Source organism: Ascaphus truei (assembly GCF_040206685.1).
Source record: "Ascaphus truei isolate aAscTru1 chromosome 2 unlocalized genomic scaffold, aAscTru1.hap1 SUPER_2_unloc_2, whole genome shotgun sequence".
NCBI classification, from domain to species: domain Eukaryota; kingdom Metazoa; phylum Chordata; class Amphibia; order Anura; family Ascaphidae; genus Ascaphus; species Ascaphus truei.
Window position 1 is genome coordinate 302,002 of NW_027453816.1, and position 26,704 is coordinate 328,705.

Genomic DNA, 26,704 nt, shown 5'->3' on the forward strand with positions numbered 1-26,704 from the left:
TTGTTTATGCTTATTCATATATATTTATATATGTAACGGGTATTCCCCCCACCCAATCGCATATAGAGTGTGGGTGCGGAGAACATACAGTGTTACCGGTGTGGTGCGTATACCTGTCAGGCTCACAGGAGGGCTGAGCCTCCGCCAGTGAGAGCCTGGGGTGAATCCTCTGGAACGTTCTTGGTTTCAGCGCCTCCACCTATGTAGGATTCAATGGGAATGTAGAATGGCCCGAACATAGGAACCCACCCAGAAACCACACACACCAGGGTTATGGATAACAGGTTTACTGAGTGAATAAACGACAACTATTACATCACACTTATAACATCACCATATTATAACATCCCCACACGGTGCCCACAGCCCAACCCCTTTGTCCCGTGGTCAGTGCTGCCACTATGTGTTAGGAGAATGTTATGATCTGTTGGTGCACTTGTAGAGTACCTGCACTCGGGCCTGCAAGTGACTTCACAAAGGATCTGTCGCTCGGGGATCCCTTCTGATCCAGTGAGTCCTTGCCTGGGGTCCGCCAGGGGCGATCCCACCCTGAAGATAGTCTTTGTCTCTGGGCGCAGACTTGAGCCCAAATCTCCTTTCAGGAAGCGCAGCGTCCGCTGTGTCCCTATCTATCACTGGCACTAACGTGACAAGGTCCCTAACCTAGGGCCTGTCCCTGTAGCACCACAAGCTGGGGAGTGAGGACCTACCTGGGACCTAAGGGGTTAACTGGCCTATCCCATCCCCCTAGCTCTTCCCGGTCCTGACTCTAACTATCTAGCACCTAGTACTTGCAGTAACGCACTGCCACCTACTTGGTACGTGCAGCAAACGTGCTGCACAAACACTGTGCCTGCCTGTCAGACCTCACAGCACTGACAGCCGTGACTCTGACAAGACAGCACTCACACTCACTAAGGGCAGAGTCCCTAACTGGGGCCGTCCCTTGTCAATTACCCACTAGCCTAGTGAGGAGTTGGGGCCTACCTGGGACTTGGGGGAACCTTACCTGGTGCAGGAGCTTCACTCACTCCCTGCACCCTTCCTTCCCCTTCCTGCTCCCAGCTCCAACTAACTAGCGTGGGCTCAGCGCGCGAAATGTATCTCTCTGTCTCCAGCGCAATCCTGCAGCTCTATTGGCTCCTATGAGGCACCTGGTGCCTGCCTCGCTATGCTCCATGGGAGTTGTAGTCCCATGGAGCCTGTCTTGGCATTGGGGCCGCGTGCGCACTTGCCCTGCGCATGCGCGAGTCTCCAATGGCCACCGCAACCTCTCCTGGGCTCCTGTACTCGCGCGACTTCTCCCTAGCTCTAGGGTACCTTCTGCGCATGCGCGATCACTGCGCATGCGCGATCACTGCGCATGCGCGAGTAGCGGCAATGGCAGCCCCTGCTAGCCGTGGTGCACCGCCGGAGCTCCAGGGACGCCGAGCGCTCCCTGCACTGGCCCCCACCCTCGCGTCGTGCCGGCGGGTCCGCCACTATCTCCGGCGGCACCCGCAACCTCTCGGCACCTCGGGAGGGGGGTCTCCGGAGCATGGAGGGTACCGGGGCTACATACATACATATATATATATTGCAGAATAAATGAGTTCTTCAGTATTTGATGATACCTTTTTTTATTTGGATTAACAATTTATGGCATAGGACAGAGTTCTCCTCCCTTCCTCCGGTCGGCAATACTGGTTTACAAAGGAATCTGTGGCTAAAACAGAGGTTAGGAAAGCAGAAGAAAAAACCCAACAACGGAGATGTACGGTAGATAAGGCGGGGTGAGAAAGTGGTGTTTGAAGACATAGGAAGGGTAATAAAACGGTGACAAGGGACAGCATGGAGGGGGAAGGGGATGCTGCGGGGGAAGGTGTGGATAGGAACATTGGCAGAGAGGCAGTGAACCAGTTGAAGAGTGCAGTGGTAGAGATTGGGACTTTGCAGAAATGTGGGAACTTACCCAAATTCAGGTTAAGAAAAACATTTTTAAGCCCTTAAAAAAAATAAAGTTTTAAAAATCCCAAAACCTTCACTGTAACTTTTTGCTAATAAAGTTTTAGTAAAACGGTGAATTTTTCCAGCGAATAACAAAGTTCTATATTCACACAACATCAAGACCCTGAAATATGACTTTTGCTGAGAGGGGAGAGAGAGAAGGGGGGGGGATCCTATTTAGGAGAGAACCAATTTTCTTATATACTGTACCTCAAAATATAGACAATTACACCTCCCGGGAGATACCTGTGAACACAGCTGCGATACCTGGGAAATATGCAAATTACAATGATTTGAATATACTTTGCATATTTACATTACCATATTTCCCAGGTATCGTGTGTTCACAAGTATCTCTCCACGTGGCTTATAGTATACGTGGCTCTATTTGGAGGTATATAAATAAATGGGTCCTCAACTAAGTTTCTCTCTCCACTCTGTGCCCTATTGCTGTCTGTCTGTCGTCTGTCTCTCTCCCTCTCTCCCTCTCTCTCTCTCCCTCTCTCCCTGTGCCCTCTTGCTGTGCCCTCTCTGTGCCCTCGTTATCTCTCCTCTCTGTGCCCTCTTGCTGTGCCCTATCTCTCTCCTCTCTGTGCCCTCTCTGTGCCCTCGTTATCTCTCCTCTCTGTGCCCTCTTGCTGTGCCCTATCTCTCTCCTCTCTGTGCCCTCTTGCTGTGTCCTATCTCTCTCCTCTCTGTGCCCTCTTGCTGTGTCCTATCTCTCTCCTCTCTGTGCCCTCTTGCTGTGTCCTATCTCTCTCCTCTCTGTGCCCTCTTGCTGTGCCCTCTCTCTCTCCTCTCTGTGCCCTCTTGCTGTGCCCTATCTCTCTCCTCTCTGTGCCCTCTTGCTATGCCCTCTCTCTCCTCTCTGTGCCCTCTTGCTGTGCCCTATCTCTCTCCTCTCTGTGCCCTCTTGCTGTGTCCTATCTCTCTCCTCTCTGTGCCCTCTTGCTGTGCCCTATCTCTCTCCTCTCTGTGCCCTCTTGCTATGCCCTCTCTCTCTCCTCTCTGTGCCCTCTTGCTGTGCCCTCTCTCTCTCCTCTCTGTGCCCTCTTGCTGTGCCCTCTCTCTCTCCTCTCTGTGCCCTCTTGCTGTGCCCTCTCTCTCTTCTCTCTGTGCCCTCTTGCTGTGCCCTCTCTCTCTCCTCTCTGTGCCCTCTTGCTGTGCCCTCTCTCTCTCCTCTCTGTGCCCTCTTGCTATGCTCTCTCTGTGCCCTCTTGCTATGTTCTCTCTGTGCCCTCGTAATCTCTCCTCTCTGTGCCCTCTCTCTCTCTTTCTCCGCTCTGTGCCCTCTCTCTCTGGGCCCTCTTGCTGTGTCCCCTCTATCTCTCTTTCATCTGTGTGCCCTCTTGCTGTGCCTCCTCTCTCTTCTCTCTATGTGCCCTCTTCCTGTGCCCTCTCTTTCTTTCTGTGCCCCCACTCTTCTCTACGTGCCCTCTCTCTCTTCTCTCCGTGCCCCCTTGCTGTGCCCCCTCTCTCTCCTCTCTACGTGCCCTCTCTCTCTTCTCTGTGCCCCCTCTCTCTTCTCTGTGCCCTCTTGCTGTGCCCTCACTCTCGCCACTGTGCCCTCTCACTCTCTCCTCTTTGTGCCCTCTCTCGGTGCCCTGCTGCTGTGCGCTCACTCTTGTCTATCTGTGCCCTCTTTCTTTCCTCTGCTCCCTCTCTCGGTGCCCTGCTGCTGTGCGCTCTCTCTTGCCTCTCTGTGCCCTGCTGCTGTGCGCTCTCTCTTGCCTATCTGTGCCCTCTTTCTCTCCTCTCTCGCTCTCATCTCGCTGTGTCTTTTCTCTCTCCTGTTTATGTCCTCTCTCTCTCTCCTGTTTATGTCCTCTGTCTCTCTCCTACTTGTGCCTTTCCTCTCTCCCCTCTGTCTTTCCTCTCCCCCCCCCCCTGTCTTTTCTCTCTGTTTACCCCTCTCACTCTTTCCTCAATGCGCCATATTTCAGGGTTTGGATTTAAAAGGATTGGCAAAACTGCCAAATGTTGCCAATGGTTTTGTGACTGAAAATGGATAATTTGAGCATGATTCGAAAACTTAGGCACCAAGTTTGCCCACCTCTAGTAAAACAATAGATAACATGGGCAGAGTGACTGTGCCCACCTCTAGTAAAACAATAGAGAACATGGGCAGAGTGACTGTGCCACATCTAGTAAAACAATAGGTAACATGGGCAGAGTGACTGTGCCACCTCTAGTAAAACAATAGAAAACATGGGCAGAGTGACTGTGCCACCTCTAGTAAAACAATAGATAACATGGGCAGAGTGACTGTGCCACCTCTAGTAAAACAATAGATAACATGGGCAGAGTGACTGTGCTCACCTCTTGTAAAACAATAGATAACATGGGCAGAGTGACTGTGCCACCTCTAGTAAAACAATAGATAACATGGGCAGAGTGACTGTGCTCACCTCTAGTAAAACAATAGAGAACATGGGCAGAGTGACTGTGCCACCTCTAGTAAAACAATAGGTAACATGGGCAGAGTGACTGTGCCCACCTCTAGTAAAACAATAGATAACATGGGCAGAGTGACTGTGCCCACCTCTAGTAAAACAATAGATAACATGGGCAGAGTGACTGTGCCCACCTCTAGTAAAACAATAGAGAACATGGGCAGAGTGACTGTGCCCACCTCTAGTAAAACAATAGATAACATGGGCAGAGTGACTGTGCCACCTCTAGTAAAACAATAGAGAACATGGGCAGAGTGACTGTGCCACCTCTAGTAAAACAATAGATAACATGGGCAGAGTGACTGTGCCACCTCTAATAAAACAATAGATAACATGGGCAGAGTGACTGTGCCACCTCTAGTAAAACAATAGATAACATGGGCAGAGTGACTGTGCCCACCTCTAGTAAAACAATAGAGAACATGGGCAGAGTGACTGTGCCCACCTCTAGTAAAACAATAGATAACATGGGCAGAGTGACTGTGCAACCTCTAGTAAAACAATAGATAACATGGGCAGAGTGACTGTGCCCACCTCTAGTAAAGCAATAGAGAACATGGGCAGAGTGACTGTGCCCACCTCTAGTAAAACAATAGATAACATGGGCAGAGTGACTGTGCCACCTCTAGTAAAACAATAGATAACATGGGCAGAGTGACTGTGCCCACCTCTAGTAAAACAATAGAGAACATGGGCAGAGTGACTGTGCCACATCTAGTAAAACAATAGGTAACATGGGCAGAGTGACTGTGCCACCTCTAGTAAAACAATAGAAAACATGGGCAGAGTGACTGTGCCACCTCTAGTAAAACAATAGATAACATGGGCAGAGTGACTGTGCCACCTCTAGTAAAACAATAGATAACATGGGCAGAGTGACTGTGCTCACCTCTAGTAAAACAATAGAGAACATGGGCAGAGTGACTGTGCCACCTCTAGTAAAACAATAGGTAACATGGGCAGAGTGACTGTGCCCACCTCTAGTAAAACAATAGATAACATGGGCAGAGTGACTGTGCCCACCTCTAGTAAAACAATAGATAACATGGGCAGAGTGACTGTGCCCACCTCTAGTAAAACAATAGAGAACATGGGCAGAGTGACTGTGCCCACCTCTAGTAAAACAATAGATAACATGGGCAGAGTGACTGTGCCACCTCTAGTAAAACAATAGAGAACATGGGCAGAGTGACTGTGCCACCTCTAGTAAAACAATAGATAACATGGGCAGAGTGACTGTGCCACCTCTAATAAAACAATAGATAACATGGGCAGAGTGACTGTGCCACCTCTAGTAAAACAATAGATAACATGGGCAGAGTGACTGTGCCCACCTCTAGTAAAACAATAGAGAACATGGGCAAAGTGACTGTGCCCACCTCTAGTAAAACAATAGATAACATGGGCAGAGTGACTGTGCAACCTCTAGTAAAACAATAGATAACATGGGCAGAGTGACTGTGCCCACCTCTAGTAAAGCAATAGAGAACATGGGCAGAGTGACTGTGCCCACCTCTAGTAAAGCAATAGAGAACATGGGCAGAGTGACTGTGCCCACCTCTAGTAAAACAATAGAGAACATGGGCAGAGTGACTGTGCCCACCTCTAGTAAAACAATAGATAACATGGGCAGAGTGACTGTGCAACCTCTAGTAAAACAATAGATAACATGGGCAGAGTGACTGTGCCCACCTCTAGTAAAGCAATAGAGAACATGGGCAGAGTGACTGTGCCCACCTCTAGTAAAACAATAGAGAACATGGGCAGAGTGACTGTGCCCACCTCTAGTAAAACAATAGAAAACATGGGCAGAGTGACTGTGCCACATCTAGTAAAACAATAGGTAACATGGGCAGAGTGACTGTGCCACCTCTAGTAAAACAATAGAGAACATGGGCAGAGTGACTGTGCCCACCACTAGTAAAACAATAGAGAACATGGGCAGAGTGACTGTGCCCACCTCTAGTAAAACAATAGAGAACATGGGCAGAGTGACTGTGCCCGATGGCCCTTAATGACATCCCATTTCTCTGTTACTGAGACTTATTCCATTGGGACAGGGAGCTGGGTGGCAGACATAAGGACCGCCTATTGTCCGAGACCTTCGCTTGGTAAAATGTTTGCTTCTTTCGCCAGATGTGCCATCCTTAGCTGTTCCCACCCCTAAGCAGCCACACCACCAGCAGCCCAATGAGGCTTGCCTTCTCTCACAGACTGGCGAATGACACATAGTTCCCAGTCTCACTGCCCACACTCGCTCGTCTCTCTAGACATCCCATGGTCCTCCTTAGGAATCCATCCCTCTGTTACGGACTCAGTCGTACATGTAAGTCCCATTGTAATGGAACGGCTGATCAGAGACACAGTGGCCGACGACCTCGGGAGTCCAGCGCTGGATGTTCACCTTGGTGAAGGTATGGTCCGTGGGTCTCACAATGACTGTACTCTTGGTGGCCACAGAGGGGTCCTCGTTGAAGAAGTTAAAGGGGCGCAGGAAGAAGCCCACAGCGTTGCCTGGGGTGGCAGTGTTGGGGATGTCCTCAGCATGGGGAATGTGCAGGAATCCCACTGTCACCCAGGCGACCAGATCCTAAGGAAGAAGCACAGTGACACTCAGCTACAGACATGTCCAGGTGAGAAGCTCTACAGAGTGTGTGTAGCTAAGAGTGCAGTAACATTGGTCCCAGGAGAGGCCTTTCCTTCTGTGCCTTACTATCCATGTATTCATGTTCTTTGCACCTTGTTTGCCCAGCGTGTGAGTTGGGGCGCGTCAGTAAGAGGCGGTAGGAAAGCGTTACTTAGAGCACATAATATAATGTATTCTATTCTGCTCCGCTCATTTCCACCCGCTCTGAATGCAGCGGACACAACCCACTACTCACAGTGTTTCTTCCGTTGAGAAATGCACGGAGCTATCTCGGCAATGGAAATACCGTGAGATGGGGCGATGGAAATACCGTGAGATGGGGCGATGGAAATACCGTGAGATGGGGCGATGGAAATACCGTGAGATGGGGCGATGGAAATACCGTGAGATGGGGCGATGGAAATACCGTGAGATGGGGCGATGGAAATACCGTGAGATGGGGCGATGGAAATACCGTGAGATGGGGCGATGGAAATACCGTGAGATGGGGCGATGGATACTTCTGTATTTGAAAATATTTTTTTTTTCATCAGAGAGTTTGTCAGTCTTGTAATGTCATAAAAACAACCCCCCCTCGCCTTCCCCCCCCCCTCGCCTTCCCCCCCTCGCCTAAATCACCCCCCCCTTCCCACCTTCAATCAGGGGGACAAACCGAGGAATGGGAAGAGGGGGGGCTGATCTGCAGACGGGGGCACGTTTTTTAGTTTGTTCATCTGCGGAAATGTTAATAATGTTGCCACTTATTTATGTACATACAGTAAAGTCTCTCAGCCGCAAAATTGGAAATCCGAGAAAGTAATTTTATGATATTTGTGATAGGGAAAAAATCCAATTTCTTTCAGATTAATTTCCTCCCATAAATCTGTGAGGGATGAGAGTGGGCGGGGGGGGGGGGAGAGGGGGGAAATAGGAGAGCGGGCGGGGGGGGATAGGAGGGCAGGCAGGGGGGGGGATAGGAGAGCAGGCGGGGGGATAGGAGAGCAGGCGGGGGGATAGGAGGGCAAGCGGGGGGATAGGAGAGCAGGCGGGGGGATAGGAGAGCGGGCGGGGGGGATAGGAGAGCGGGCGGGGGGGATAGGAGAGCGGGCGGGGGGGATAGGAGGGCAGGCGGGGGGATAGGAGAGCGGGCGGGGGGGATAGGAGAGCGGGCGGGGGAAAGGAGGGCAGGCAGGGGGGATAGGAGAGCGGGCAGGGGGGATAGGAGAGCGGGCGGGGGGGATAGGAGAGCGGGCGGGGGGATAGGAGAGCGGGCGGGGGGGATAGGAGAGCGGGCGGGGGGGATAGGAGAGCGGGCGGGGGGGATAGGAGAGCGGGCGGGGGGATAGGAGAGCGGGTGGGGGGGATAGGAGAGCGGGCGGGGGGGATAGGAGAGCGGGCGGGGGGGATAGGAGAGCGGGCGGGGGGGATAGGAGAGCGGGCGGGGGGGATAGGAGAGCGGGCGGGGGGGATAGGAGAGCGGGCGGGGGGATAGGAGAGCGGGCGGGGGGGATAGGAGAGCGGGCGGGGGGGATAGGAGAGCGGGCGGGGGGGATAGTGACTGATACTGAATGGCGATGTTCTCTGGTTTGTTCAATTCTGGGCGTTCCTGCAGGGGTACATACCTGGAATCTTAACCAATCAGAGAGCAGGATTTTATTATTCCCTGTTAGCCTATACTCTGGGGTAACACCACCCACTGCGAGACCAATCAGAGAGCAGGATTTTATTATTCCCTGTTAGCCTATACTCAGGGGTAACACCACCCACTGCGAGACCAATCAGAGAGCAGGATTTTATTATTCCCTGTTAGCCTATACTCTGGGGTAACACCACCCACTGCGAGACCAATCAGAGAGCAGGATTTTATTATTCCCTGTTAGCCTATACTCTGGGGTAACACCACCCACTGCGAGACCAATCAGAGAGCAGGATTTTATTATTCCCTGTTAGCCTATACTCTGGGGTAACACCACCCACTGCGAGACCAATCAGAGAGCAGGATTTTATTATTCCCTGTTAGCCTATACTCTGGGGTAACACCACCCACTGCGAGACCAATCAGAGAGCAGGATTTTATTATTCCCTGTTAGCCTATACTCTGGGGTAACACCACCCACTGCGAGACCAATCAGAGAGCAGGATTATATTATTCCCTGTTAGCCTATACTCTGGGGTAACACCACCCACTGCGAGACCAATCAGAGAGCAGGATTTTATTATTCCCTGTTAGCCTATACTCTGGGGTAACACCACCCACTGCGAGACCAATCAGAGAGCAGGATTTTATTATTCCCTGTTAGCCTATACTCAGGGGTAACACCACCCACTGCGAGACCAATCAGAGAGCAGGATTTTATTATTCCCTGTTAGCCTATACTCAGGGGTAACACCACCCACTGCGAGACCAATCAGAGAGCAGGATGTTATTATTCCCTGTTAGCCTATACTCTGGGGTAACACCACCCACTGCGAGACCAATCAGAGAGCAGGATGTTATTATTCCCTGTTAGCCTATACTCAGGGGTAACACCACCCACTGCGAGACCAATCAGAGAGCAGGATTATATTATTCCCTGTTAGCCTATACTCTGGGGTAACACCACCCACTGCGAGACCAATCAGAGAGCAGGATTATATTATTCCCTGTTAGCCTATACTCTGGGGTAACACCACCCACTGCGAGACCAATCAGAGAGCAGGATTTTATTATTCCCTGTTAGCCTACTGCACCGACACACTTTATTCGAGCAAATACCCGGTATGTACCTGGCAGATACCTGGAATGCGCCACTCCTAACCTCTGACAAGCCCCGTTGCATTTGCCTTCCCAGCCTGGGTTCATGCCTGGCTGATGGGCGGCTGATCTGTTAAATGATAATGATTAGGATTTAATAGGCTGCAATGCTTCGCGTGTCTACCAGATGGCATAAATTCATGAATTGTAATGCAGTTTATATATATATACTGTGCAGTATTGCAGCCAGCGGGAATAAAATGCTTCAATCCCTGCTTGGAAAATAACTCAATGCACTCGGGCAGAAAACAGTCACAAACCTCAATACACCCGGGTATACCCGAATTCGTGGGACTAGCCAAGCTCGAATAAAGTGTGTCGCCAGTGTATACTCTGGGGTAACACCACCCACTGCGAGACCAATCAGAGAGCAGGATTTTATTATTCCCTGTTAGCCTATACTCAGGGGTAACACCACCCACTGCGAGACCAATCAGAGAGCAGGATTTTATTATTCCCTGTTAGCCTATACTCAGGGGTAACACCACCCACTGCGAGACCAATCAGAGAGCAGGATGTTATTATTCCCTGTTAGCCTATACTCTGGGGTAACACCACCCACTGCGAGACCAATCAGAGAGCAGGATGTTATTATTCCCTGTTAGCCTATACTCAGGGGTAACACCACCCACTGCGAGACCAATCAGAGAGCAGGATTATATTATTCCCTGTTAGCCTATACTCTGGGGTAACACCACCCACTGCGAGACCAATCAGAGAGCAGGATTTTATTATTCCCTGTTAGCCTATACTCTGGGGTAACACCACCCACTGCGAGACCAATCAGAGAGCAGGATTTTATTATTCCCTGTTAGCCTATACTCTGGGGTAACACCACCCACTGCGAGACCAATCAGAGAGCAGGATTTTATTATTCCCTGTTAGCCTATACTCTGGGGTAACACCACCCACTGCGAGACCAATCAGAGAGCAGGATTATATTATTCCCTGTTAGCCTATACTCTGGGGTAACACCACCCACTGCGAGACCAATCGTGCTCCGGCTTCGTAAAACCTCGAAATCCGGAGCTAAGTAGCACCTGGTGCAAAACCAGATCTTACGCCAAACCGTGGCAGAGTAACTTTAAATCCGCCCCAGTAACCACATACAACAGAAAGAAGCGAAGCGAAAGTCCCGCTCCCAGCTCCGGGTCGCAGGTCAAGAACGAACATTGACGCATTATTCACTGTTCTCTGATTTAAAATACATACAAGTACCAATCCCCGGCATTAAGCCCGTGAGAGGCGGCTCAGCGGCTCCCTCTGGTGGAGCCGGAATCTTTTATTAAGGTTTTAGACCAGGGGTGGCCAACTCCAGTCCACAAGGGCCACCAGCAGGTCGGGTACTCGGGGTGTCCCTGCTTCAGCACAGGTGAGTCTGCCATTATGACTGAGCCACTGATTGAGCCACCTATGCTGAAGCAGGGATATCCCTGATACCTGGCCTGTTGGTGGCCCTCTGGATGGAGTTGGCCTCCTCAGTTTTAGATTGTGGACGTCCCTTCCTCTCCGTAGGATGGAGCGAGTCAGACTGCGCCGGGCGCAGCGTTTACCTTGTTCACGATGTCTTCGTTGTTGCTGATGAAGTCCTGAAAGTTAACGATGGGGTTCCAGGGGTCATTCTGGGCGTACAGGCTACTGCTGGTCATCTCGGCGTCACTGTGACGTGTCACCGCCAGGCTGTATCTGCACACACACATGGACGGGTCAGGCAGACAGTGGAGAGGCCCCATCGTTTCATGTAACGCTATTTCCCCCGTAGACCTTAATGGGACCCCATATATTTTCTGACCCTGGATAGCGAGGATTCCTACCTGGACCAGGCGATGCCCCTCTCTTCTTTCCAGCGCCTGGGCAGCACGCGGTCACCGTGGGAGTTGTACTGGATGCGGTAGCTCTTTGGGTGACCCCATTTGTTCTGCTTATTGGGGTTTTTGAACATCAAGTACTTGGGGAGCGGTGCCCCAAAGCGGAAAGCAGCCTGCTTCTCAGTGACCCTCGCCGTACGCTCAATCCGTGGCTGGACAATGAAGTCCCCTGGGCTCCATGGGTTTGTGAGGTTCTCAAATTTCAGGTTCACCGTTTCGAAGCTGTTTTCTGCACCTGCGTGTAGGAGAGAGAGGTGGGAATCGGACCATCAGACACTTGCAACGCTCTCATCCCCTGGTTGAAGTCATGTTGGGTTGGTGTGTAGCTCGCATAGAGATCATTATTATGCCCATGGTGATATCTCAGAATAAATCAGAATATCACAGACACTCCATAAGAATCTATAGTGACCCGGAAACAGTCACCAGTCCCTTACCAACACAACTTGTTACAATGTTACATTCGCGCACAATTCCCTTTCCTCGTTGGAGATTAACCAGGCTATCTAATAAAGGTTACGCCCTCTGGTTACCCCTGAACCTGTGGGGTCCCTGGTAGCTACATAAGCACCATAAGCCAGGGACCAGGGGTAATACATGCTGGAGAATAAAGTGACCCCTGCTTTTTTCTATTTCATGTTCCCTTGGCCCTAGAACGGTGAGATTTCTTGTGTCTCAGTTTTAGGGGGGATACTTGGGTAGAAATACAATTATTTTGTTTGCAGGAGTTCGGGGGCCGAAGTTACCGGTAGTCCTTTAATTCCCCCCCAGCGAGCGGGCATGATTTTCTGGTACGCGGGGTGAATTACACCGGGGCTTCCCTGTGTCCCCCAGACTCCTGGATTTTGAGCCCAAATATCCCTAATACATTTCCCTTATGAATATGTGAATATGAGGTACCCCAAAATGTATGCTTTATTAAAGTATGACTTACGGTGTTTTGTACATTTACTATAAGGCTCTATACAGTCAGCCCGGGCATCAGCACAGACACCAGCATGTCTATATAGAGTCCGTAGTTCAAAGGGGAGACGGGTTGTTGAGAGGTGTCGGGGTGCTAAGTGGCCGGGTACAGGGTAGAGTACTGGTCCGGAGTCTCCCTATGGGGAGGGTACTCTGGTGCCTTGACTCAGTTGAGCTTGCCCAGCGAGAGGCAATGGACTGGCTAAGGAAAAGATGGCGATCGTAGGTGCTTTTCCTATTGGCCAGACCATATGTCCCACCCACAGGGCATCCCGAGCCGGCTCAACATGCCCCTCTGACGGCAGCCAAAGAAACGAGCCCCTGTTTCTATTGGCTGGTGGGAAAGATTCCCACGCTCTGATAGGTCGCTCCTCCTACCTCAATGCTAAGGATAGCTTAGCGGAGTGTCCTCCTACCTCCATGCTAAGGATAGCTTAGCGGTGTGTCCTCCTACCTCCATGCTAAGGATAGCTTAGCGGAGTGTCTTCCTACCTCCATGCTAAGGATAGCTTAGCGGAGTGTCCTCCTACCTCCATGCTAAGGATAGCTTAGCGGAGTGTCTTCCTACCTCCATGCTAAGGATAGCTTAGCGGAGTGTCCTCCTACCTCCATGCTAAGGATAGCTTAGCGGAGTGTCCTACCTCCATGCTAAGGATAGCTTAGCGGAGTGTCCTCCTACCTCCATGCTAAGGATAGCTTAGCGGAGTGTCCTCCTACCTCCATGCTAAGGATAGCTTAGCGGAGTGTCCTCTTACCTCCATGCTAAGGATAGCTTAGCGGAGTGTCCTCCTACCTCCATGCTAAGGATAGCTTAGCGGAGTGTCCTCTTACCTCCATGCTAAGGATAGCTTAGCGGAGTGTCCTCCTACCTCCATGCTAAGGATAGCTTAGCGGAGTGTCCTCTTACCTCCATGCTAAGGATAGCTTAGCGGAGTGTCCTCCTACCTCCATGCTAAGGATAGCTTAGCGGAGTGTCCTCCTACCTCCATGCTAAGGATAGCTTAGCGGAGTGTCCTCCTAACTACATGCTAACGATAGCTTACTGGGAGACTGGGAGAGTGAGTTATCCCTTACACAGGGATAGGTGGGTAAGGGGCGTATCCTCCCAGCCCTGCAGATAGGGCCTGAGGAAGTGAGTTATCCCTTACACAGGGATAGGTGGGTAAGGGGCGTATCCCCCCAGCCCTGCAGAGAGGGACTGGGACAGTGAGTTATCCCTTACACAGGGATAGGTGGGTAAGGGGCGTATCCTCCCAGCCCTGCAGATAGGGACTGGGAGAGTGAGTTACCCATTACACAGGGATAGGTGAGTAAGGGGCATATCCCCCCAGCCCTGCAGATAGGGACTGGGAGAGCGAGTTATCCCTTACACAGGGATAGGTGGGTAAGGGGCGTATCCTCTCAGCCCTGCAGATAGGGACGGGGAGTGTGAGTTATCCCTTACACAGGGATAGGTGGGTAAGGGGCGTATCCCCCCAGCCCTGCAGATAGAGACTGGGAGAGTGAGTTATCCCTTACACAGGGATAGGTGGGTAAGGGGCGTATCCTCCCAGCCCTGCAGATAGGGACTGGGAGAGTGAGTTACCCATTACACAGGGATAGGTGAGTAAGGGGCATATCCCCCCAGCCCTGCAGATAGGGACTGGGAGAGCGAGTTATCCCTTACACAGGGATAGGTGGGTAAGGGGCGTATCCTCTCAGCCCTGCAGATAGGGACGGGGAGTGTGAGTTATCCCTTACACAGGGATAGGTGGGTAAGGGGCGTATCCCCCCAGCCCTGCAGATAGAGACTGGGAGAGTGAGTTATCCCTTACACAGGGATAGGTGGGTAAGGGGTGTATCCTCCCAGCCCTGCAGATACGGACTGGGGGAGTGAGTTACCCCTTACACAGGGATAGGTGGGTAAGGGGCGTATCCTCCCAGCCCTGCAGATAGGGACTGGGGAGTGAGTTACCCCTTACACAGGGATAGGTGGGTAAGAGGTGTATCCCCCCCAGCCCTGCAGATAGGGACTGGGGATGTGAGTTAGTCTTTACACAGGGATAGGTGGGTAAGGGGCATATCCTCCCAGCCCTGCAAATAGGGACTGGGAGAGTGAGTTATCCCTTACACAGGGATAGGTGGGTAAGGGGCGTATCCTCCCAGCCCTGCAGATAGGGACGGGGGGAGTGAGTTATCCCTTACACAGGGATAGGTGGGTAAGGGGCATATCCCCCCAGCCCTGCAGATAGGGACTGGGGTAGTGAGTTAGCCCTTACACAGGGATAGGTGGGTAAGGGGCGTATCCCCCCAGCCCTGCAGAGAGGGACTGGGAGAGTGAGTTATTCCTTACACAGGGATAGGTGGGTAAGGGGTGTATCCCCCCAGCCCTGCAGAGAGGGACTGGGACAGTGAGTTACCCCTTACACAGGGATAGGTGGGAAAGAGGCGTATCCCCCCAGCCCTGCAGATAGGGACTGGGAGAGTGAGTTACCCCTTATACAGGGATAGGTGGGTAAGGGGCGTATCCTCCCAGCCCTGCAGATAGAGACTGGGAGAGCGAGTTACCCCTTACACAGGGATAGGTGGGTAAGGGGCGTATCCTCCCAGCCCTGCAGAAGGAGACTGGGGAGTGAGTTATCCCTTACACAGGGATAGGTGGGTAAGGAGTGTATCCTCCCAGCCCTGCAGATAGGGACTGGGAGAGTGAGTTATCCCTTACACAGGGATAGGTGGGTAAGGGGCGTATCCTCCCAGCCCTGCAGATAGGGACTGTGGAGTGAGTTACCACTTACACAGGGATAGGTGGGTAAGGGGTGTATCCTCCCAGCCCTGCGGATAGGGACTGGGGGAGTGAGTTATCCCTTACACAGGGATAGGTGGGTAAGGGGTGTATCCTCCCAGCCCTGCAGATAGGGACTGGGAGAGTGAGTTACCCCTTACACAGGGATAGGTGGGTAAGGGGTGTATCCTCCCAGCCCTGCAGATAGGGACTGGGGGAGTGAGTGATCCCTTACACAGGGATAGGTGGGTAAGGGGCGTATCCCCCCAGCTCTGCAGATAGGGACTGGGAGAGTGAGTTATCCCTTACACAGGGATAGGTGGGTAAGGGACGTATCCTCCCAGCCCTGCAGATAGGGACCGGGGGAGTGAGTTATCCCTTACACAGGGATAGGTGGGTAAGGGGCGTATCCTCCCAGCCCTGCAGATAGGGACTGGGAGAGTGAGTTATCCCTTACACAGGGATAGGTAGGTAAGAGGCGTATCCCCCCAGCTCTGCAGATAGGGACTGGGGGAGTGAGTTATCCCTTACACAGGGATAGGTGGGTAAGGGGCGTATCCTCCCAGCCCTGCAGATAGGGACGGGGGGAGTGAGTTACCCCTTACACAGGGATAGGTGGGTAAGAGGCGTATCCTCCCAGCCCTGCAGATAGAGACTGGGAGAGTGAGTTAACCCTTACACAGGGATATGTGGGTAAGAGGCGTATCCTTCCAGCCCTGCAGATAGGGACTGGGAGAGTGAGTTATTCCTTACAAAGGGATAGGTGGGTAAGGGGCGTATCCTCCCAGCTCTGCAGATAGGGACAGGGAGAGTGAGTTATTTCTTACACAGGGATAGGTGGGTAAGGGGCGTATCCCCCCAGCCCTGCAGAGAGGGACAGGGAGAGTGAGTTATCCCTTACACAGGGAAAGGTGGGTAAGGGGTGTATCCTCCCAGCCCTGCAGATAGGGACAGGGAGAGTGAGTTATCCCTTACACAGGGATAGGTGGGTAAGAGGCGTATCCTCCCAGCCCTGCAGATAGGGACTGGGAGAGTGAGTAATCTCTTACACAGGGATAGGTGGGTAAGGGGCGTATCCTCCCTGCCCTGCAGATAGGGACTGGGAGAGTGAGTTATCTCTTACACAGGGATAGGTGGGTAAGGGGCGTATCCTCCCAGCCCTGCAGATAGGGACTAGGAGAGTGAGTTATCTCTTACACAAGGATAGGTGGGTAAGGGGCGTATCCTCCCAGCCCTGCAGATAGGGACTGGGGAGTGAGTTACCCCTTACACAGGGATAGGTGGGTAAGAGGTGTATCCCCCCCAGCCCTGCAGATAGGGACTGGGGAGTGAGTTATCCCTTACACAGGGATAGGTGGGTATGGGGCGTATCCTCCCAGCCCTGCAGATAGGGACTGGGGGAGTGAGTTATCCCTTACACAGGGATAGGTGGGTAAGGGGCGTATCCTCCCAGCCCTGCAGATAGGGACTGGGAGAGTGAGTTACCCCTTACACAGGGATAGGTGGGTAAGGGGCGTATCCTCCCAGCCCTGCAGATAGGGACTGGGAGAGTGAGTTATCTCTTACACAGAGATAGGTGGGTAAGAGGCGTATCCTCCCAGCCCTGCAGATAGGGACTGGGGGAGTGAGTTATCCCTTACACAGGGACAGGTGGGTAAGGGGCGTATCCTCCCAGCCCTGCAGATAGGGACTGGGAGAGTGAGTTACCCCTTACACAGGGATAGGTGGGTAAGGGGCGTATCCTCCCAGCCCTGCAGATAGGGACTGGGAGAGTGAGTTACCCCTTACACAGGGATAGGTGGGTAAGGGGAATATCCTCCTAGCCCTGCAGATAGGGACAGGGAGAGTGAGTTACCCCTTACACAGGGATAGGTGGGTAAGAGGCGTATCCTCCCAGCCCTGCAGATAGGGACGGGGGAGTGAGTTATCCCTTACACAGGGATAGGTGGGTAAGGGGCGTATCCCCCCAGCCCTGCAGATAGGGACTGGGAGAGTGAGTTATCCCTTACACAGGGATAGGTGGGTAAGGGGCGTATCCCCCCAGCCCTGCAGATAGGGACTGGGAGAGTGAGTTACCCCTTACACAGGGATAGATGGGTAAGGGGCGTATCCTCCCAGCCCTGCAGATAGGGACTGGGGAAGTGAGTTATCCCTTACACAGGGATAGGTGGGTAAGGGGCGTATCCTCCCAGCCCTGCAGATAGGGACTGGGAGTTTGAGTTATCCCATACACAGGGATAGGTGGGTAAGGGGTGTATCCTCCCAGCCCTGCAGATAGGGACATGGGAGATAGAGTTATCCCTTACACAGGGATAGGTGGGTAAGGGGCGTATCCTCCCAGCCCTGCAGATAGGGACTGGGGGAGTGAGTTACCCCTTACACAGGGATAGGTGGGTAAGGGGCGTATCCTCCCAGCCCTGCAGATAGGGAGGGGGGAGTGAGTTATCCCTTACACAGGGATAGGTGGGTAAGGGGCGTATCCTCCCAGCCCTGCAGATAGGGACTGGGAGAGTGAGTTATCCCTTACACAGGGATAGGTGGGTAAGGGGTGTATCCTCCCAGCCCTGCAGATAGGGACTGGGAGAGTGAGTTATCCCTTACACAGGGATAGGTGGGTAAGGGGCGTATCCTCCCAGCCCTGCAGATAGGGACTGGGGGAGTGAGTTATCCCTTACACAGGGATAGGTGGGTAAGGGGCGTATCCTCCCAGCCCTGCAGATAGGGACGGGGGGAGTGAGTTACCCCTTACACAGGGATAGGTGGGTAAGGGGCGTATCCTCCCAGCCCTGCAGATAGGGACTGGGGGAGTGAGTTATCCCTTACACAGGGACAGGTGGGTAAGGGGCGTATCCTCCCAGCCCTGCAGATAGGGACTGGGGGAGTGAGTTACCCCTTACACAGGGATAGGTGGGTAAGGGGTGTATCCTCCCAGCCCTGCAGATAGGGACTGGGAGAGTGAGTTACCCCTTACACAGGGATAGGTGGGTAAGGGGCGTACCCTCCCAGCCCTGCAGATAGGGACTGGGGGAGTGAGTTACCCCTTACACAGGGATAGGTGGGTAAGGGGAATATCCTCCCAGCCCTGCAGATAGGGACAGGGAGAGTGAGTTACCCCTTACACAGGGATAGGTGGGTAAGAGTCGTATCCTCCCAGCCCTGCAGATAGGGACGGGGAAGTGAGTTATCCCTTACACAGGGATAAGTGGGTAAGGGGCGTATCCCCCCAGCCCTGCAGATAGGGACTGGGGAAGTGAGTTATCCCTTACACAGGGATAGGTGGGTAAGGGGCGTATCCTCCCAGCCCTGCAGATAGGGACTGGGAGTTTGAGTTATCCCATACACAGGGATAGGTGGGTAAGGGGTGTATCCTCCCAGCCCTGCAGATAGGGACGGGGAGAGTGAGTTACCCCTTACATCGGGATAGGTGGGTAAGTGGCATATCCTCCCAGCCCTGCAGATAGGGACTGGGAGTGTGAGTTACCCCTTACACAGGGATAGGTGGGTAAGGGGCGTATCCTCCCAGCCCTGCAGATAGGGACGGGGGGAGTGAGTTATCCCTTACACAGGGATAGGTGGGTAAGGGACGTATCCCCCCAGCCCTGCAGATAGGGACAGGGAGAGTGAGTTATCCCATACACTGGGATAGGTGGGTAAGGGGCGTATCCTCCCAGCCCTGCAGATAGGGACTGGGAGAGAGAGTTATCCCTTACACAGGGATAGGTGGGTAAGGGGCGTATCCCCCCAGCCCTGCAGATAGGGACTGGGAGAGTGAGTTACCCCTTACACAGGGATAGGTGGGTAAGGGGCGTATCCCCCCAGCCCTGCAGATAGGGACGGGGAAGTGAGTTATCCCTTACACAGGGATAGGTGGGTAAGGGGCGTATCCTCCCAGCCCTGCAGATAGGGACGGGGAGAGTGAGTTACCCCTTACACCGGGATAGGTGGGTAAGGGGCGTATCCTCCCAGCCCTGCAGATAGGGGCTGGGGGAGTGAGTTATCTCGTACACAGGGATAGGTGGGTAAGGGGCGTATCGTCCCAGCCCTGCAGATAGGGACTGGGGGAGTGAGTTATCCCTTACACAGGGATAGGTGGGTAAGGGGCGTATCCTCCCAGTCCTGCAGATAGGGACTGGGGGAGTGAGTTATCCCTTACACAGGGATAGGTGGGTAAGGGGCGTATCCTCCCAGCCCTGCAGATAGGGACTGGGAGAGTGAGTTACCCCTTACACAGGGATAGGTGGGTAAGGGGCGTATCCTCCCAGCCCTGCAGATAGGGACTGGGAGAGTGAGTTACCCCTTACACAGGGATAGGTGGGTAAGGGGCGTATCCCCCCAGCCCTGCAGATAGGGACTGGGGGAGTGAGTTATCCCTTACACAGGGATAGGTGGGTAAGGGGCACATCCTCCCAGCCCTGCAGATAGGGACTGGGAGAGTGAGTTACCCCTTACACAGGGATAGGTGGGTAAGGGGCGTATCCTCCCAGCCCTGCAGATAGGGACTGGGAGAGTGAGTTACCCCTTACACAGGGATAGGTGGGTAAGGGGCGTATCCTCCCAGCCCTGCAGATAGGGACGGGGGAAGTGAGTTATCCCTTACACAGGGATAGGTGGGTAAGGGGTGTATCCTCCCAGCCCTGCAGATAGAGACTGGGAGAGTGAGTTACCCATTACACAGGGATAGGTGAGTAAGGGGCATATCCCCCCAGCCCTGCAGATAGGGACTGGGGAGTGAGTTACCCCTTACACAGGGATAGGTGGGTAAGAGGTGTATCCCCCCCAGCCCTGCAGATAGGGACTGGGGAAGTGAGTTATCCCTTTCACAGGGATAGGTGTGTAACGGGCGTATCCTCCCAGCTCTGCAGATAGGGACTGGGGGAGTGAGTTATCCCTTACACAGGGATAGGTGGGTAAGGGGCGTATCCTCCCAGCTCTGCAGATAGGGACTGGGAGAGTGAGTTATCCCTTACACAGGGATAGGTGGGTAAGGGGCGTATCCTCCCAGCTCTGCAGATAGGGACTGGGGGAGTGAGTTATCCCTTACACAGGGATAGGTGGGTAAGAGGCGTATCCTCCCAGCCCTGCAGATAGGGACTGGGGGAGTGAGTTATCCCTTACACAGGGATAGGTGGGTAAGAGGCGTATCCTCCCAGCCCTGCAGATAGGGACTGGGAGAGTGAGTTACCCCTTACACAGGGATAGGTGGGTAAGGGGCGTATCCCCCCAGCCCTGCAGATAGGGACTGGGAGAGTGAGTTACCCCTTACACAGGGATAGGTGGGTAAGGGGCGTATCCTCCCAGCCCTGCTGATAGGGACTGGGAGAGAGAGTTATCCCTTACACAGGGATAGGTGGGTAAGGGGAGTATCCCCCCAGCCCTGCAGATAGGGACTGGGAGAGTGAGTTACCCCTTACACAGGGATAGGTGGGTAAGGGGCGTATCCTCCCAGCCCTGCAGATAGGGACGGGGAAGTGAGTTATCCCTTACACAGGTATAGGTGGGTAAGGGGTGTATCCTCCCAGCCCTGCAGATAGGGACGGGGAGAGTGAGTTACCCCTTACACAGGGATAGGTGGGTAAGGGGCGTATCCTCCCAGCCCTGCAGCTAGGGACGGGGGAAGTGAGTTATCCCTTACACAGGGATAGGTGGGTAAGAGGCGTATCCTCTCAGCCCTGCAGATAGGGACTGGGAGAGTGAGTTAACCCTTACACAGGGATAGGTGGGTAAGAGGCGTATCCTCCCAGCCCTGCAGATAGGGACGGGGAGAGTGAGTTACCCCTTACACAGGGATAGGTGGGTAAGGGGCGTATTCTCCCAGCTCTGCAGATAGGGACAGGGAGAGTGAGTTATCCCTTACACAGGGATAGGTGGGTAAGAGGCATATCCTCCCAGCCCTGCAGATAGGGACTGGGAGAGTGAGTTATCCCTTACACAGGGATAGGTGGGTAAGGGGCGTATCCTCCCAGCCCTGCAGATAGGGACTGGGAGAGTGAGTTACCCCTTACACAGGGATAGGTGGGTAAGGGGCGTATCCTCCCAGCCCTGCAGATAGGGACTGGGGGAGTGAGTTATCCCTTACACAGGGATAGGTGGGTAAGAGGCGTATCTTCCCTGCCCTGCAGATAGGGACTGGGGGAGTGAGTTATCCCTTACACAGGGATAGGTGGGTAAGATGCGTATCTTCCCTGCCCTGCAGATAGGGACGGGGAGAGTGAGTTACCCCTTACACAGGGATAGGTGGGTAAGGGGTGTATCCTCCCAGCCCTGCAGATAGGGACTGGGGGAGTGAGTTATCCCTTACACAGGGATAGGTGGGTAAGAGGCGTATCTTCCCTGCCCTGCAGATAGGGACTGGGGGAGTGAGTTATCCCTTACACAGGGATAGGTGGGTAAGAGGCGTATCTTCCCTGCCCTGCAGATAGGGACTGGGGGAGTGAGTTACCCCTTACACAGGGATAGGTGGGTAAGGGGCGTATTCTCCCAGCTCTGCAGATAGGGACAGGGAGAGTGAGTTATCCCTTACACAGGGATATGTGGGTAAGAGGCATATCCTCCCAGCCCTGCAGATAGGGACTGGGAGAGTGAGTTATCCCTTACACAGGGATAGGTGGGTAAGGGGCGTATCCTCCCAGCCCTGCAGATAGGGACTGGGAGAGTGAGTTACCCCTTACACAGGGATAGGTGGGTAAGGGGCGTATCCTCCCAGCCCTGCAGATAGGGACTGGGGGAGTGAGTTATCCCTTACACAGGGATAGGTGGGTAAGAGGCGTATCTTCCCTGCCCTGCAGATAGGGACTGGGGGAGTGAGTTATCCCTTACACAGGGATAGGTGGGTAAGAGGCGTATCTTCCCTGCCCTGCAGATAGGGACTGGGAGAGTGAGTTATCCCTTACACAGGGATAGGTGGGTAAGGGGCGTATCCTCCCAGCCCTGCAGATAGGGACGGGGAGAGTGAGTTACCCCTTACACAGGGATAGGTGGGTAAGGGGCGTATCCTCCCAGCCCTGCAGATAGGGACGGGGGAAGTGAGTTATCCCTTACACAGGGATAGGTGGGTAAGAGGCGTATCCTCCCAGCCCTGCAGATAGGGACTGGGAGAGTGAGTTATCCCTTACACAGGGATAGGTGGGTAAGGGGCGTATCCTCCCAGCCCTGCAGATAGGGACTGGGAGAGTGAGTTACCCCTTACACAGGGATAGGTGGGTAAGGGGCGTATCCCCCCAGCCCTGCAGATAGGGACTGGGAGAGTGAGTTATCCCTTACACAGGGATAGGTGGGTAAGGGGCGTATCCTCCCAGCCCTGCAGATAGGGACTGGGAGAGTGAGTTATCCCTTACACAGGGATAGGTGGGTAAGGGGCGTATCCTCCCAGCCCTGCAGATAGGGACGGGGAGAGTGAGTTACCCCTTACACAGGGATAGGTGGGTAAGGGGCGTATCCTCCCAGCCCTGCAGATAGGGACGGGGAGAGTGAGTTATCCCTTACACAGGGATAGGTGGGTAAGGGGCGTATCCTCCCAGCCCTGCAGATAGGGACGGGGAGAGTGAGTTATCCCTTACACAGGGATAGGTGGGTAAGGGGCGTATCCTCCCAGCCCTGCAGATAGGGACTGGGGGAGTGAGTTATCCCTTACACAGGGATAGGTGGGTAAGAGGCGTATCTTCCCTGCCCTGCAGATAGGGACTGGGGGAGTGAGTTATCCCTTAGGCTAAGGCCCCGCTCCCAGAGTCAGCGCACATGCGCTGCTGACAGGCGGTGCGCTGACACTACACAGACCGCGATCTGCGGTCTGTAGGGAGCGGGAGCCGGAGCGGGAGGTGGGCGGGAGGTGGGAGGTTTGATCGGGAGGTGGGCGGGAGGTGGGTGGTTTGATCGGGAGGTGGGCGGGAGGCGGGAGGTTTGACAGGGAGGGGGGGCGTGGCTTGAGCGGAGGGACCCGCTACTCTCCCCCCCCTCCCTCCACGGACTCGGGCTGGAGCTGGAAAGTAAGTTGAAACACACACACACGCAGGCACTCATTCATACACGCGCACACACACACACAGGCAGGCACTCACACACTCATACACACACACACGCAGGCACTCATTCATACACACACACACGCGCACACACACACACAGGCAGGCACTCACGCACTCATACACACACACACGCGCGCACACACAGGCAGGCACTCACGCACTCATACACACACACACACACACACACACACACACACACACAGACAGAGGCAGGCACTCACGCACTCGGGCACACACATACACACACAGACAGGCACGCACGCACTCAGACACACACACAGACAGGCACTCACCTGCTTTCACTCCACACTCCTCCCCGCTCCCCGAAGCCTCTCCTCCTCCCGAAGCCTCCCCTCCCCATTGGCTCACAGCCACACACGTCACGCGTCGAAGCTAGAAAACACCATTCTGTGGTGTCTCCAGCGGCTGACGCGCAACAGCGTGTAGTCAGCTGTGCCGCCAGGGGGGACCGGGACCGGCTCGCGAGGATTCCCCTGCTGGTGGGGAACTCGCGACCCGCCGCCCGCGCCAACGAGCGCAGCGGGACCGAGGCCTTACACAGGGATAGGATGATTGTTTTTTTGTGCTTCCCTACACTGTTTGGTTTAAAGCTACGGGCTGAATAAAAGCCGGGGTTTATTTTCCCCATATATGTCTCCCGGGTTGTACCTCTGCCCGTGTCTCTTACACAGAGATAATACCTGTAGCACAAGGGACCCAGCACAACATCTTACCTGCAATATCCAGATCAACTTTATAGTGGATCAAGTGGGTGTGCAGGTTCCCCAGGACGTGACTGTAGACTTTGCTGCCATATTGGAGGCCCTCCTGCGTGAAGAACGTGGCATGGATGTATCCCGTGGCATGGATCTTAACCTCCACGACCCCATTCTGGTAGAAGATGAAGTCCCAAATGTAGTCATAGTTGTAGACAGTAGAGGTGGTCCTCACCACCAGAACGTGGTTCTCCACCCCAGCGAAGAAGTTGTACCCACCTTTGTAGTTGCTGTTAAAGTGACGGCGTAAGGGCATTCCAGTGGGCAGCTCGAAGATGCACAAGGCGTTCTTGTAGTGAATCGGCTTGTCTGTGTCGTAAAAGTGGTAGATGTCATGGTAAGTGGCTACCTCAGGGCAGTCGATGCCTTTGGCCAACTCATAGTCAACTGAACCCATGCCCCACCCAGAGTCAATGTATTTGGTCTGCATAGCAGCTGGGGTGTTCCCACCGTAAAAGGCTATGGCCTCCTGGATGCTCACCTCATAGGCTACCCTTTCATTGTTATATTGTATGTCAAAGAGCTGCATGCCGGTGGACGTACGCACCCGGTACGCAAAGCTCCAGCCGGCATACTCCACATAGTTGCCCAAAACTCTGTAGCGCTTACCCTGTGGCTCACACACCTTTGGTCCATGAATGTCAGTCTTGGTCTTGTATTCTCCACGGGGGATGAAAGTGGAATAGTGGTCACTCTCCACATACTCTGGCAGACGGATCTTCGTCAATTCGTTCCTCGCATACTTTTGCACCAACTCCTCCATGCTGTCGAAATACTGCCCGTTGTACCACACCTTTTCTACAGCCCACTCCCTGGGGTTAAGGGAGCGGTGGTTTAATAGGAGCTCAAAACCAATGGGGTGGATGAAGTATCCTTCCACAAATCGCTGCAGCATGATCCACGTCCTGCGTTCCCCAGACTTCAAGCCCCGTGGAGCAATGTCGGTGAAGGTGAGACAGTGGCTCGTGCAGTTGTAAAAGGAAAACCCGGACGTCTCCAGCAGTATGTGGTTGACCTCCTTTAGGACCTCCTGCAGCTTCTGGTAGATATTTTCATACTCCATATAAGTCATGGGCCTTGACTCAAAGCTGATCTTCTTGTTTCCCTTCAAGGCATATGGCTTGTAATAATATGGGAAAGGCAGTGGACCTACAATGTATTCAGTGACATTAGGTTGGGGCTGGTCGCCAAAGATAACCACCACTCTCGCCTCTCGTTGGGGCTTGGCACCATTTTTATCCAAGAAATTGAGTACATGACGCTTTTTGGGCGTGTTTAATTCCATCATGAAGATGGAGTTTTTGCCAAATGTTTGCCGCGTGGAGACCAACTTGAGGTGTTCCTGCTCCATTAGGAAGCTCCATATGGATGTCATCTCACTAGGTGTCAAGTCGGCGAAGACAGATGCCTTGTACCGACCCCTGGAAGGAGACTGTGTGGAGGAGGAAGCCATTCCAACACAAAGGAAGGTTGTCATCCAGACAAGACTACTGGCCCACATTATAAAGATGCCTATGAAATAGAAAGAGAAATAAAGTTATAATGCAGTGTGTGTGTGTATAGAGGAGATCTGCAGTGTGTGTGTACATATAGAGGAGATCTGCAGTGTGTGTGTATAGAGGAGATCAGCAGTGTGTGTATATATATATATAGAGGAGATCTGCAGTGTGTGTGTGTTGTGATACCATCACTATCCTCTAGGTGCTGGAACAGTGCAGTAAAGTGTGCTTCCCAGTCCACCGAGAGTTAATTTCCCTAAGGAGAAGCCAGCAGCAGCTGCTAACTAATGGAGCTAATAAGCCTGGTCTGAGTGAACAAGGAAGTGGTTTTAAAGACAGACTACTGTTCCTCAGAGAAGGGGGGACAGGGAAGAATTCTCCCCAGCTGTGGAAGCTGGCACAGCCCCTTAGACCCGCTGGACGGTGGTCATTGAGTCTACTGGGACTGCCTGGGTTTGAATCCCAGAGAGAAGGAAGGAAGGATGACAGACCGTGCTGAAGCAGGAATGTTCTGTCCTTGACAGTAGACGCTTATATTTCGCCTTGGTTCATCATTGACAATTGGTGATTCTAATCCCCTTAGGGGAGAAAACCTGGACCCAAATTGAGATCTTTGTGCTTCCACATTTCTCTCAGATCTTTTAGTATTAGTTGGAGCCACCACATGTGTGGTTGGTTTGGGACTAAATATTTTCTCACTTGGTTGATTTCCCTAAGGATCCTTCTTTCTAGGGTCCATGGACAAACACTGGAAAATTCTTAAATGTGACAACATTCTTAATAAAATTCTCCCAGACCATTCAAAGATAGTTTACCGTAAGCAAATACACTAAAAACATTGCTGGCACCCGCACTGTTAAACAATAAACTGAGTGCAGATGATGCAAATACTATTACATGGACCCAAGAAGTTTAACGGTAACAGGGATAGAACATGTTAAATTAGGGGTTAAGGGA

The 26,704-nt window shown here is 53.1% G+C and overlaps 1 protein-coding gene across 3 annotated transcripts in view; it reads right to left on the minus strand.

The window, feature by feature from the left end:
* Positions 1–1,602: 1,602 nt before the first annotated feature.
* Positions 1,603–26,704, minus strand: part of LOC142473264 (diamine oxidase [copper-containing]-like) — a 38,530-nt gene continuing 13,428 nt past the window's right edge. For 2 of the 3 annotated variants that reach the window (XM_075580457.1, XM_075580458.1), the window contains 4 exons: positions 24,207–25,760; positions 11,674–11,962; positions 11,413–11,545; positions 1,603–7,029 (listed from right to left, as the gene is read on the minus strand). In XM_075580457.1, the coding sequence (XP_075436572.1) occupies positions 6,754–7,029; positions 11,413–11,545; positions 11,674–11,962; positions 24,207–25,749 (2,241 nt within the window). In that variant the 5' untranslated portion in view covers positions 25,750–25,760 and the 3' untranslated portion in view covers positions 1,603–6,753. The remainder of the gene's footprint in view (positions 7,030–11,412; positions 11,546–11,673; positions 11,963–24,206; positions 25,761–26,704) is intronic. The other variant, XR_012790017.1, reaches the window with a different exon arrangement.